A 14,379-nucleotide genomic window follows, 5' to 3' on the forward strand; every position below is an offset into this window, starting at 1 on the left:
TTATGCTGTCAAAGTCTTAACGAAAAGGCAAAAACAAAAGCCAAATAGGCACAGTTCTGTTTCCAAATTAGTATTTTGTCAACAACACCCTCATCATTAATGCAGGTTGAGTAGATTTATCAAAAATGTATTTTACTTCATGACGCTTCGAGTTGCATAAACCAGAAAGAATTATTTGCTTTAAAGATAGGTCAACACATGAAGTAGCTTAATGTAAGTGATTTTTAGTTCTCGAAAATGTTTGTAACGTGGTAAGACTGTTTCTGTTACAAACTTTACACAGGTTTGACGCCTGCCTTGAAACCATAATAATGACGATTAGCGAGACGGAAGTAACTCCCATCTCACCATCCAAGACGACGTCAAGTCGCGAGCGGGCGCGACGCCGTTGGGTGACGGTAGAACCCGTCGTATCCCTGACGGTAGTCGGTTACATCACCATCGGTCTACTCAGACCATTCTACCTGAAGAGCCGTCTAGGGGAATTGATGTTCAACATCACAGAGCAAGAAGAGATTGCCAAGTGTCAAGCCAACAAATCCGATGGTGGTGTCACAGAGGATGAGATCCAATCAGAAGCTTCGCTGTGGCTGTTGTATTTGTCTGCAGCTACAAATATACCCGTTGTAGTGAGTTCAATTGTGATTGGTACCTTAAGCGATCGTCTGGGTCGGAAGTTAAGTTTGGTAATGGCAATAATTGGCTACATCTGTCAAGAGATCGTGTATATCCTAACCGTCTACTACAAACTCCCTCTTCCAGTTCTCTTAGTTGGTGACTTCTTGCAAGGAGTGGGTGGGGGCTTCATGACGCTGTTCGCTGGTTGCATATCGTATATCAGCGACATTACGTTAGAAAAGCAGAGAACCATACGAATCGCAGTTGTAGAGATGATGATGTTTTTCATGGGTGGTGTTGTTCAAGTTGGTGCCGGTTACCTGTTGAGCGCTTTTGGTCCCATCCCGCCTCTAGCGGTGGCATTGGGGCTTAATGTCCTGTGCCTGATGTATGTCGCCATTCCAGGTATTCTGATCGAAACTGTAGATCGTAATACCATTCCCGAACATCGTAAAGGGTTCAAGGATGCTGGTATGAGCGTGGTCAAGCTTCTCAAGTTCAACGAGAATGGCCGTCGATGGCAGATGCTTCTTCTAAACTTCTTTATCTTCTTTGTTATGTTGAACGTTAACGGAGTCATGACTATCTTTATCCTGTATGGTACGGCCGAACCGTTCTGCTGGTCAGCTGTTACCGCTGGATTGGCCGGAGCGTTTGGTTTTATTACTGGATCGATTGGTAAGTCAGGTTAACTAAACTATCAAAAATTACTTAGCCTATTTCTCAAAAGGTGACCCTTTGAAGTAGAAAACTAGGATAGCAGTGAAACATTTGAATTACCGTTTTGCATCGAAGGATGGAGTTTGAATTCATATCTGTGTACGTGCATCGAGATCTTGCATTGCCTTGTCAAGGTTTGAACCACCAATACATTTTGACACCGATCGGTAATTACCATTTGCACACCCTGTGGTTAGGATCACACTTCTACTCCCGTACAAAGCAAATCAGGCTTATATTTACTATTCATAAGATGCAACTTTGCGTCGGGGTGATGTAACTTCTATGTAAGATTTTGCCCTTCACCTACATGTACGTATTTTTTTTATAAACGCTGTAAACTCAGTGTTGTCCCGAGTAATTGTGAGGAAAAACTACTCAGTTTGGTTGCGGTGCCCTCTGCATATCAGATTCGAACCAGCCAGCCGACCCCGGCAAGCTCAGTGGACGCAATGGTTAAGACTTCTGCATTAGGTAGCAGGCGGTCGTGGGTTCGAGTCCCATACGAGTAGGTTTTCTTGCTCACCATGACTCGGGACAACACTGAGTATAAAATATGTCAGTGAAGGTCAAAACCCAATATTGCATAGGCCTGCATATTACAGTTTTCCTTTATTGACCTAGACTTTACGAAAAATCCATGTCTTTCTTTTTTGAAAAGTAAAAGAGCTTTGTGAATATGAATTTTATGTGAAGTCACTCACTATAGTCACAGCGTTTTAAGTCTTCTCTATACGATAAATATACGATGAAAAAAACAATTTGAGTTTTGATGCAGGAATGGTGGCTGGTACCAAACTGTTTTCCTTCTGCTTGGGCGAGTACTGGATTATGCAAATCAGCTGCTTGAGTCTTCTTGCTTTCAACGTTGTGATGAGCGTTTCGAATACGACATTGCTGGTCTTCATTGGTAAGTGTCAGCCGTCCACACAGATCTGACGAGGAGTTAGCTGTAGTCAGAAACTTGAAAGGAGGCTAAATAAAATTAGAATATAGCCTACAAATTGGACAGTTTACTTGAGGTCTATAAAAACGCGGTTTCAGTTCACAAAACGAAACTAGAAAAGTCCAGTGGTTTTGACTGCATTTGAAGATGAATTGCCTTTAGGTTGGTTTTGTAAACCTTTGATGCGGTTGATGCCCCATGCAGTGTGACTTGAGACTTATCATCAGTCTTGACAAATGACTCTAATACAATTTCAACATCGACAGTTACCAACATTGTATCAATGTTTCATTTTCTTTTTGAAGATTGAAAATCAAAAGTTTTCACTGGAAACAAACACCAAGTACTCTTTTTGTTCCCCCAGCGAATGCCGTAGGTGCTCTACGGGGTATGGGAGTTCCGATCGCACGATCAGTCCTGTCAACGATCGTAGATCCAAGTGAAATTGGTGAGTATTGATGGGGGTGGGGTTGGGGGTGGGGGTGGGGGTGAGGGAGGGATTTGTCGCAATGGCAAGGTGGCTGCACGGCACGGCAATTGTTGCCAGGAAGCACATCTACGGGCAAATTTGGTGGCACTGTTCTTCATCGAAGATTATTGTGTGTGATTGAATGCTGAACGTGCAAGTCTTCAACGAACAGATACTGCTTTAAAACAAAATTAGGCTGCAACAAACGGCCAGATGCAAATGACGGTTCTGGATTTGGCCACAAGCCCTCGCCCACCTTTGATTTGCATACATTTCTCTATAGTTAGGATTTAACGAGGTCACCTGACCGAATGTCGTGATCTAATTGGTTAATACGTATTGCTGTCTGATTAACTGACAGGAAGGTTTCATTGGGAATAACTGAAGTACAGCTGTATTGTATCTATGCTAATTTCTCGTGTCTCACTCTCTTCGTTTCTCTCCCAGGTGCAGCCTTTTCCATCGTTGCCTGCATAGATAACTTATCAAGTTTCACATCGAGCCTGATGATTCCTAGCATCTATGCAACTACTGTGTCATTCATGCCCCAGGTTATCTTCTATGTGCTATCCGGTTTGTCCATCATCCCCAGTGGGATTATTTTGTAAGCAACAGTTTCTTCAAGTTTATTTATTATTGTGAAATATAGAAAAGCTACAGATGAATTCATAATCTTTTGTAGTCTAGTCCATTACAAGTCCATACATTGTAAGTTCTCACGTTCATCACAAGTCATGTAGTACAATGTTCAGTCACAATTGTTATATTTTTCAACCCTTGGTTCTTGTGCTTTACTTGTGAATACATTTGTGATTTGATTGTGATCAGATTTGGGACGATCAATGGCTTTTATGACAAGTTTTGATGACGATATGGACATAATATGTATCTTGGGGAAAGGGCATTATATTGTCTGAATTGGTTATATTTTTCTCAATCTTAGCACAAGCTCTCCATTCTTCAAACATTAAGGAACATTTGTCGTTGAACCTTAAGGACAATTTAAATTTTTTAAGCAAAACTAATGTTACTTTTCCTTTTATTCCGGCAACTGTAGAATATTGCAGATCCACTGGCCGCGAAGGAAAGACTACAAAGCACTCGAGGACAGCGGTATCTACGAGGATGGTCCAAGAGAAGAGGATTTGAAAGAAAAAGCCGCCACCACCTACATGAGTATTCCGAAAACAGTACAAATTAAGGAAAGCACAGATTTCTGAAGACGTCGACGGAATAAGTCTTAATCTTGAACGAAAGGGGGCGATTTAGGGAATAAACAGACGTGTATCCAAGGTTACTGACGTATGCATGCTGCTTTTTTACAATCTGTACTTTTAGATTTACAGTCAAGGTACTAAACTGCCTGAACAAAAGAAATTGTTCTAGTATAGACCTTTCTGCGCTTGGTTGGCAAACTGCATTTTTGCCAACCACGGCCTGCAAAACTATGGAAGGTCCAACACTGCAAAAATGAAGAAGAGTTATTCCAGATCACCAAAATATTATTTGATACTAGAAAATACAACATTTTCAACAAAGCTACAAAAGAATACCTAAACATGCTTTTTAACTATGTGTTGATGGCGTAATGAGGATTTTCTTGGAAAAATATGTTGCCAACCACGGCTTCAATTTATGCGCTTACGGCGGCCCATATATAAAAATTGCGTCAATGTTTACAAACAAAAGAAAGGTCTATTTGTGACCGGAAAGTGACGTCCTACAGCGCCCTCATTCGCTCAAAAAAAATTGGCCTGTAGACAAATTTAAAATTTGAAATGGAACCGAGGCTCTTAGTGCTAAGGCATTGTATGACATTGAGGACCTTGTCTTTTTAATCCTCTCAGCAAGGGACAGCCCTGGGACCTCGGTTTCAGTGCCAATTTAAAAGTCGACTGTTGCTTAGTGGCGAGCTAGACTCTTGAAATACATAGGAAACAATGTGATCCCTTTATTGAACAGTGCATTATTTGTATCCAACTTTTCAATTCGTCATTATTTTAAATCTTATACCAATTTATATGCACTTTACTGAGGTGCCATTTAATCAAGCTTTTGTTTGCATTTTGAATTCACCTTATTTTCACCTTCCAGTAACGCTGGAGGCCAAGGTAACGCTTTTGGTTTGGCCTATCAGATTAGAAAATATGAACGGAGTAGTTAATTTGTAAAAAGTCAAACGAGAAATTATTTTTATTATTGAAAAATAATCAAAATGGCTTGCTTGATGACATCTCAATAAGCAAGGTAATATGCAAACCTCGAAATCAAGTAGAAATGTGAATTAAGTTTGAATTTATGCCAATGTATCGGTTAGGAGACAAGCCACAAAATAAACTGATTAACACACCACCCATACACATACAGAAAAGCTCCTTTAGTAGGCCTATATCGGTGATGTGGCGTCCTGAAGAGAAGCTTGAAGACACAAGGATAATAAATGCAAAAATTACAAGAGCAGAAGAAGAATTCATCTTTTTTTAAGAACTTGATGTTTTATGTAACTCAAATTTTTGGCAGGGTGGTAGGGTTTCACATGCAGGACGAAGATGTTAATTCGTCATACGAACGAACGAAACGTTATCTAAAAGCTTTTTAAACGTACGTAACAATTTTCTAAACTTGACTTCGGTTTTTTTTTTAAAATATTAATATCACTAAGTTTTAATAACTGTACAGCTATTGGATTTAATTGAATATCCTATAATACCTTTTACACGTAATTAGCTTACGCAGTTTTAGCACTTTATATAACTTTAAATCTGATCATATCATACACGTTGGACTGCTCATGTATTTCGGACGAGCTCCACTTGATCACGTGGTATCATCTGCACCCTTTCGTTGCCATAGCGCCTTGGCTTTATGTCCATGATTAATGTGGCTGTTTCCTTTTCTGTAAACACAACTAATAGAAAAATGCCCATAGTAGCAGCTCTAAGTAGCAGTACTAAGCAAATAGGGGAGGGGGGGGGGGCTGGAATTCCCTGCTCATTGTAGTCTGGTTTCCAGGCCTAAAGATTATGGCGAACTTTACGACAGGTTGGCGCTAATATCACGTGAACAAAACGGGCGGAGTTTTTCCATTGATCTCCATATACATTGTATGGAAATCAATGGGTTTTTCGCGGACATGTTAATGTTGACACGCGGAAATGTTCCTAGTGATTGGGTGCTTTCGGGTGCAAATGTTGTTTATGCGTGTTATCAGTATCGAGATTTTAAATTCTATAAAAGAGGTCTGGCCCTGACTTGTCCTGGCCCGTCCTGGCCCGGGCATGGCCTGGCCTGGCCGGAAAGAAAATCAAAATATGCATACTACTTAAACCATTCGATTAATGTTTTTTTTTCGTTTAATATAATGTCACATACATGTATTTCAAATCTAAATTTACCAAAGAGCATCTATTAATGAAAGAAGACAAATTAGATCTCGACAATAATCCTTTATTATTTTCAAAGTAACATTTACAAATGTTACTGAGAAGGTTCATTTATTGATTCCTTGATTTATTTGTTTTGAACTTAGGCTGCTCCGGGAGGAAATTTCATATGCAGTTGCAGTATTCACAGCTGTTTCACCTCTGCAAATAGTAGCCACGTGTAATATTTAAAAATTGAAGACTTTTCATGAAAACTATTAACAAAATCACGTCGTTCAACCGGCATGTTCAGAAAATTACTAAAATACAACAATGTACATCTTTATTGCCTTTGGCATTAAAAATAATTCTAAGAACGAACTAGGAGGTTAATAAAATGTAACGTGAATTTAATTCACTTTTTTTGTAACTATGATATATGTAACTTTTAACACATTTATTAAACGTGAAACACACTTCAATTGTCGGATCATCAATCGTTTTACATTTTTAGAAGTTTCTTGATTTTACATGTAGTCTCAACTCGACTCTCATTTGCCCAACAGCGGTTTGAGCTACAGATTTGCCGCATTAACGTTATTGACACTTTTTGCTATAAGCAACAGTAATAGCATATTTAAAATCTAATACTGATAACATTGTACAGTAATGTATTCCCTCAAAAGACCTCAATTCATTGTGCACATTCGAGTTTTTAGCGCTCTGTGCTTAATTTTCTTAGTACAGCGCGTTGAGTTGGTTAAAAGCGGTATAAATATCCGTATTCCACTAAATGTACCAATAAGGAGATATGTTATTGTAATTTCTTCGAACAGTGGGAGACACCGGTCATTATATTGGAAGACATTTTCATGTCTCCCTATATAATAGTGTCACAGCCCCTCTGAAGGCAAAATTTTAATGTCGTAATTAGGTTATATTTTTTGCTCGTGGTCTAATAGTAAACATACTGAAATTCGTGGAAAAAGAACAAGGAAATATTGGGTAAGGGCACATTTAAGTTTGAAAAATGTTGTGAAAAATATTTTCGAGCGGTCGTTTATAAAGATCAACCACTAAAAGGAAAAGGCCTCAAAATTGAACTATGCGGTGTGCCACAAAAAATGATCCCGACAAAATCGCATTTTTCATCTCCCAAGTAAGACTTGCTGCCATTAATTCCAGCCTTACACATTCAGAGTCTTCAAAGCGCAACTTATCTCTAACTTTCAATACTTTCCGGTTTGCCAATATATTCTTTGATATCGGCGTTTACTTCGTATCCTTTGCTCTCTTCTGGTTCGTCCTCAAACTGTTGGTACTTATCCTTTGCTTCCCGTCTTGGCCACAGCAGTTGTAGTACCCTGCAAATCACACGGATAATTACGTTTTCATACCTGCTATATTTCCATACCTGCTATATTTATATAGTAATGAGCCTTGAGATAGTTTCGACTTTTGCCGAGCTTACTCGACCATTTGAAATGAGCTAATGCCATTTTGAACCATAAATCAGTTCATGCATTCCGTTTTAGTTGGACAGTCCAAATTCATATTAATCTTTATAGATAAAAACAAATATTTCGAATTCATTTGAAAGTGGCGTTGGAAATGGAATCGCTAAAAAAGACAATTTTGTATTTATGTAACAAATAGCGTTGACGGGGGAGGCAAAAATAATATGGATTGACGGGATGTTTATTGACCCTCAAAATGTTTGTAAACAGATGAATGAAAAATGTGGAAACTATGCCAAATATATAGGCTATAAGTTTTGTGACCAACAATTAGGAACAATATAGTAAAGCGCCTTCTTGTGGTCGCTAGAGCCAAATGTTAGGATAATCGACCAAAGCGTTTTGTAAATTTGCTAAGACCTAAATACCCCAGTCCAGATAAGACTATAATCACAATCCAGAGAAATAATGAAAACTGCTTACACAATGATTCCAGCAGGGATGACGTAGAAACCGGAATACACGAAGAAGACGGCCGGTGGTAGATATTTGACAGTAGCTGCATAGATGCTGGGCCCTACCGCTGAAGCTATAAACCCCGCTACACTGTCGATACATGCTACTAAGGCAAAAGCAGCACCTGGGCAAATGAACAGAGATCTATGACCAGTGTAGGGTTATTTGACACTACCAAAAGTGGCGCACCTGTGAGTGGGGACGGGGGGGAGCATAATTTTCCCCCAGTCTAAACAGAGGGGATACAAACACAAAAAATAGCTACTAAGGGGGATCGAAGACGCCCTCAGTCGACATCGCCATTGACAATTGAATTACCAATGGCTGCCAATACTACTGCATACCATACCACCATAGGATCATTTTACTTTTTGTTTTGCATTTTGTTCGTTTCAAATAATACACCACTCAAAATAAAAAAAACTTTGTTGAAAACCTAACCTGAGACCTTAGCTATTAATGGATATCACAGTTTTCAAGAAAACTGGTTGATGACGCGAAAACGACTTCGTCCATAGCACATCGTATAGCACACTTTATTTTCAGATCATCGATTGACTGACTACTGGAAATCACTTACGTTATTTTATTTCTTCTGAATGACAGCATGCCACATGGAATCCTTGCACCGGTTATTTAGAGCCATGTACCAACATTCGATCTTTAATCCAAGTAAAGTTTTTCGACGCAAACTTTAGGGACATGTGCAAACATGCACCTATAGAGTACCGTACATTTTATTCGTTTAATTAGCACTCACCTATTTCAGTTGAATCGACTATTCTGGATATGATTGACCGAGCTATCGGCATTGACGTCGCTCTGAAAGCACCGATCAAATTCGCTGCAACAAAACCAGAAATGAAATATTTAGAAAAAGAATCTTGAATAATCAAGATAATCATTTTCAATTAAGGTAAGTCTCCTACATTTCCTTTATTAGAACATCCAGAAAAAGTCGTCAGATCATATTTCCCGCGGTCAATGCTAAGTTATATCCAAGTACGATGACTTAAATTCGAACTAAATTGTTGTAATGGCTAAGGACTCGAAATAAGATTCAGAACTTAAACAATTTCAACATTTTCACACATGCTTAGTGACTGCTTAATCAAAGTCAAACTTAGAATTTGACAATGTTTGTGTTTTTAGGGCTGGACTGAAAGCCGTGCACCACAGAAATCAAGTATAATCACAGGTCAATCACATTGGCAAAGCACATTACTCAGGTCACAAAGTCATAAAAACTCAGCCTATACAGTCCATCCGAATGGTGTGTCAATTTAACCTGAGCTTGGCTGACTTTCGTTTGATTTCTGATTGATTATATATATATATATATATATATATTATATATTTTTTGAACTTACCTGCATAGACCAGCCATGTTGTTTGCGTCACTCCCATCATAATATTGAATGCTAGGAGGCTAAGACAACTGATTTGCATAATCCAGTACTCGCCGACGCACAGCGCGAATAGTTTAGTTCCGACCACCATTCCTGTGTAAATCAAAGTCAATAAATGCTGATATAAGTTTCTATTAGCCCTAAGTGATATAAACATTGTGCTCTGTAGAACCATTAATTAAGCGGAATTATGTGATATGGTTTTAAAGCTACAGTCCATCATTTGCAGCTATCCAAAAAGTAACTGACGTTAATAGTGTTGACGAAATCAACGGAAAAAGGCCTTTCCAACGATGCGTCTAAAGACATATCGTTAGGAAGTTCCGTAATTAGTTGTTCGTTTTTTATTCGGCGAAGCGCGAGCAAGCGTTCACACGACGCACAGTTGCTATAATTCGTCGGATCAGTACGTGACATCGCGTGGCTGCAATCGGCTCAGCGAGAACGTGTCTCGGACGCTGAATTCAGGCCCAATTCAAAACATGATTCAGCAGCTTTTGCTTTGAAATCGAATCCTAGAACGCTGTTTTTCTAGAAATATACAGCTGAAGCTTCATCAAGTTAGTTGTTTAGCACCATTCTTGAGATCTTAAGCACGTTTGTTGCTTTAAACGAACAAAATGCACAAATAACAAATGACGGACTGTACCTTTCATTGACAAATTCCAACAATTTTGTTAAATGATTGTACATCGTGTTCACGAAACACCCCTCTGGCCATGTCTGGTATGTGCCTCGCGCGCGTAGTCCTACAAATCCCCTTATTTGGAGATTGGCGCGCGCGCACGGCGCGCACTGCCCACCCAGGGGCAGCACTGTTACTGGCAGTTTACAACCACCCACATACCGGCTCTCGACCAATAGGAACGGGTAAACTGTCTCAGGTATTTAGGAATTTGATTTTAAAAGTTCTGAATCGGAATGGAAATGGTTCATGGTGGCACATAAGATACGCCAAATCCTAGGTTGAGATACGGAATCGATTAGGCAACTCACCAATAGAAGCAGTTAGGAACCCGAATGATCCAGCAAGGCCCGCATCGACAGGACTCCAGCACAAAGGTTTAGCCGTTCCATACAAGATGAAGATGGACATGGTACCATTGATGTTTATAATCACGAAGAACAAAAAGAAGTCTAGGAGAAGCATCTGCCATCGGCGGCCATTCTCGTTGAACTTGAGAAGCTTCACCATGCTCCTACCGGCTGCCTTTAACCCTTTACGATGTTCAGGGATGTTTTTTCGATCCACAGTTTCGATCAGAAGGCCTGGAATGGCAACATAGATCAGGCATAAGACATTTGCCCCTAGAGCCATCAGCAGTGGTACCTCGGTGCTTATATCTCGCACCATATACCCAACACCGACTTGGACAAAACCACCGAGTAATAACAAAAGCATCTCAATGAACGCTATACGGAGAGTCCTCTTCTTCTCTGACGTGATGTCGGTGATGTAGGAAGTGCAACCAGCGAACAACAGCCCAAAGCCACCAGCCATCCCTTGCAAGATGTCTCCTACGAAGAGAACTGGAAGAGGGAGTTCGAAGTAGATGGTTGCAAGGTAGACAACCTCCTGACAAATGTAACCGAAGATTGGTATAACAATGCACATCTTTCTACCCAAGCGATCGCTTAATGTGCCCATAATGACGGAGCTTATTATGACTGGTATGCTCGAAGATACGTTCAAGTACATTATCCAAAGAGAGGCCTCGGCCTGGATGCCATCTTGCATTGCTTTGTCACCTGTGTCGTTGCTGTTACAGTTGGAGAATTCATCATCAACGGTAACGTTGTATGACTCGCCTATACGCTTCTTCAGGAAGAATGGTCGGATTAGACCTATGGTCATGAAACCGATTACTGCCAATGATACCACGGGTTCTACCGTGACCCAACGGCGCTGGGCCCGCTCACGATTGGAGAGCCCTGCTGAAGACGTTTCTACTGAACACTGCTGCAACTCAACCTCCGCATTTGCCATTTTCTCCGTGATAGTTGTAGCTTTATATTCAGTCCTGACAATTGTAAAATAAACCGTAATAGGTTTTCCGATTTCAGAGTAGTTTGCACTCTATGAAATTACACAGAACGACAGGCAAAGCTTCAGTTCATGAAGCCAGATTCAACTGCAGAAAAATAACAAGTTTCAGTGCATGTCTCTGTCTTTATAAAGCAAACCAGCCATTAATGTGGGCAGAAGGAAATAGTAAAAATTGGTTGGACTTCGACGCAACAGAAATAGGTTGCTTGTGCTGTGTAAAGAAGTTCAAGGTTCAACACAGTGTGTTTGTTAAAGCAGTGACGTTCAATGCACAGGTGAAATGTAAACAGTAGACCTACCGCGTGACACGGTCTACAAAGCATATGCACAGCGAATCTCTGTACTAAGGTTAAATCCAGAAAATCACAAGATTGTGACATAATGGAGCAAATTGAACTATGTACATGTAAACGTGTAGGCCTACCCGTATAAAATATATGTTAATTTTTAAACAAAATCAATATAAGTATCTAGGTAAGCAAGAACCCCTAAATAAGAGGGATTTTGCAGACTAGGCGGGGGTTTGGGGCATTTCGTTAAATTAACTCTAAACACAAAATAAAATCGTCACCGACAAAACGAAACAAAGACGACCATTAAAAAACCCTGAACAAACAAACAAAAATACATAAAACTTCAAATGCATTAAAAAGGCCCCTAAACATAGGACACCAAAAGAAAAATACCCCGGGGATATATTGCCCAAAGGTGTATACCACATTTACAAGTGGTGAGTCTCCGTTTTGCAAAATGTATATATTTGACGAAGTGATTCATTATTAAATATGAAAAACTTCTAAACAAATTTCATTGTCTTGTGTTTTGACAAAGATCCATTGCATTTAATGCAAAACCATTATTAGGCAATTCTGTTTTGCAAGTTCAATTACAAACAGAAGACTAAACACGTTTTCACGTATCTAGAGTGTTCTTGTGTAATTCAATTAGTGTTCATTTCTCCAGTCTGAGTTTCCTGTAGTAATTTTTTTCTAGTCTGAATTTGAGGTGTTTTTTTTAATTTACAGTAGTATATAGATACATACAGTGCTTATCCAACTAAACTGAACATAATTCATAATGAACATATTCCAAGTGAAGTTATCTATTTTTCTTTCTCAATCTCTGTTTGAAAATTTCTGTACAAATCCTCAGTCTCTTTTGTGGGTTTCTTCTGCTTTTGAAAAACCAAAAATAAATGTTCTTTCTCTCAACTTATTTATTTGTTATCTAAGTCATTTTTTTCTGTTTTTTTGAAGTTGTGAAGATAGTCTCCTCCAAGAGATCTTTGGATTAGTCGCCTTGGACGCTGGTTGCCCCATGGTATGGTGTGATGAAGGTTGCTAATGCTGTCGATCCTGGGTCAAGAGAGCCTGGTAGTTATACTGTGGAGAATTGTCTCGTATTGATCCTAAAGTCGAGGCCAAAATAAGTCTAAATAAAAACACAAGGGGGGCTTTAACACGTTAACAGGATTTGACCTTTCCTATAAGCAGAAATTAGGAGCTGTTGTGTTGATCAGAATTATTACTTTTTTTTTTACATTTTACAACATAGAATTGACGATCCCGATTTCACCATTCAGTGGATCGCTGTTCGAAAAAGGTATTTGGACATAAGAGAAAGAATAAGGGAAAGTTTGAACAAGCATCGCGAGTGTCACTGGGAGGGGTGTCCCCCATTAAACGTGTCGTTAAATATAGTCCTGGAGAAAATATATGTGTGTCTGTCGGCACACATGCCGAACGAGTAGCGCCATCTATATTATCCGATAGTGTTCAATTTCACCCGCTCGGAAAGCGCCCATAATGTTCAGATGGTTAATCTGGTTCCCAGACCAGAAGATTCTGACTACTCCTGATGAATCTTTGGTCAGGCAGTCTCCGTGGCTAAAAATAAACATGACGACATTGATGGCCCTTTTTCAAATCTCGGCGTCGTTTCCAATTTCGCTTTATCGCTTGTAGATTTTAATGTTCTGATCAAACTTTTAAATAAATCACTTGCTTCGTAATATCATACAGTTATGATAATTATGTTTGTTGTTTCTGTAAGATAACATTAACTAACGTTGATCTGGAATCTTCAAAATGAGGCACCCAAATAGCACTGTTAGCAGGCGGAGCCGAATGAAGACCTGGTATTGGAAAATCTCGGTAACGGTCGTCAAATTCAAAATTGTACATGACGCAGCTAAAAGTTCGCCCATACGATCCGAGTATATTTGATGTACAAATTCGTTTTTAAATTTCAAGTTTTCTAAATGAAAGCAATGAATATCAATTATCAACTCATTTAAAATAAAATTAATAAGCAATTAGCAGTTAATTAAACCTATATTATATACTCGGAAATACTCGGGTGCTATCCCATTGTCGACGAAACGACTTCGGCAAACTTCGGAAAATTTCGGAAAAAGGAGGAATTCCTCCCGTTTTTGTCACGTGACGTAAATTGTAATACAATGTATATTACCGGAGGCTACCGGACCTCAGATTTATCAGGAATAGTCAGCATCTTTTGGTCTGGGAACCAGACTATTCAGATGGTGTCCATCCCCTCAGTCGTGTTACACTGTAATGATACATGGACCTCCAAAAGCTCCCCTCTTTTGTTCGTACTGTTTACAGAAATAGGTTGCTTGTGTTGTGAAAAGAAGTTCAAGGTTCAACAATGTGTGTTTGTTCATGTACTGACGCAAGTTATATTCAATACACGGTAAAATGTAAACAGTAGACCTACCGCGTGACACGGTCTACAAAGCAGATACACAGCGAATCTCTGTACGAAGGTTAAATCCAGAAAATCACAAGACTGTGACATAATGGAGCAAATTGA

The 14,379-nt window shown here is 39.4% G+C and overlaps 2 protein-coding genes across 2 annotated transcripts; one reads left to right on the forward strand and one right to left on the reverse strand.

The window, feature by feature from the left end:
* Positions 1-311: 311 nt before the first annotated feature.
* On the forward strand, positions 312-4,092 carry LOC119744362 (proton-coupled folate transporter-like). Its single transcript, XM_038220244.1, has 5 exons — positions 312-1,296; positions 2,117-2,248; positions 2,649-2,732; positions 3,201-3,357; positions 3,811-4,092. The coding sequence occupies exons 1-5, from the start codon at positions 312-314 to the stop codon at positions 3,971-3,973; spliced, it is 1,521 nt and encodes a 506-aa protein (XP_038076172.1). The 3' UTR covers positions 3,974-4,092.
* A 2,041-nt stretch (positions 4,093-6,133) lies between these two features.
* On the reverse strand, positions 6,134-11,904 carry LOC119744296 (solute carrier family 46 member 3-like). Its single transcript, XM_038220165.1, has 5 exons — positions 10,494-11,904; positions 9,459-9,590; positions 8,849-8,932; positions 8,056-8,212; positions 6,134-7,479 (listed from the first exon to the last, which is right to left on the reverse strand). Exons 1-5 carry the CDS (start codon positions 11,482-11,484, stop codon positions 7,338-7,340), a joined length of 1,506 nt encoding a protein of 501 aa, XP_038076093.1. The 5' UTR covers positions 11,485-11,904; the 3' UTR covers positions 6,134-7,337.
* Between the last annotated feature and the right edge of the window lie 2,475 nt (positions 11,905-14,379).

This window comes from Patiria miniata, unplaced genomic scaffold (genome assembly GCF_015706575.1).
Source record: "Patiria miniata isolate m_02_andy unplaced genomic scaffold, ASM1570657v1 HiC_scaffold_7, whole genome shotgun sequence".
NCBI lineage: Eukaryota > Metazoa > Echinodermata > Asteroidea > Valvatida > Asterinidae > Patiria > Patiria miniata.

Excerpts from the sequence above, each read along its gene's own strand:
- LOC119744362 (XM_038220244.1), top strand. The coding sequence starts at position 312 with ATGACGATTAGCGAGACGGAAGTAACTCCCATCTCACCATCCAAGACG. Across the intron at positions 1,297-2,116 it reads TTTTATTACTGGATCGATTG|GAATGGTGGCTGGTACCAAA; the intron begins GTAAGTCAGGTT and ends GTTTTGATGCAG. Across the intron at positions 3,358-3,810 it reads ATCCCCAGTGGGATTATTTT|AATATTGCAGATCCACTGGC; the intron begins GTAAGCAACAGT and ends CGGCAACTGTAG.
- LOC119744296 (XM_038220165.1), bottom strand. The coding sequence starts at position 11,484 with ATGGCAAATGCGGAGGTTGAGTTGCAGCAGTGTTCAGTAGAAACGTCT. Across the intron at positions 9,591-10,493 it reads GTTCCTAACTGCTTCTATTG|GAATGGTGGTCGGAACTAAA; the intron begins GTGAGTTGCCTA and ends TGATTTACACAG. Across the intron at positions 8,933-9,458 it reads AACATGGCTGGTCTATGCAG|CGAATTTGATCGGTGCTTTC; the intron begins GTAAGTTCAAAA and ends GTTTTGTTGCAG.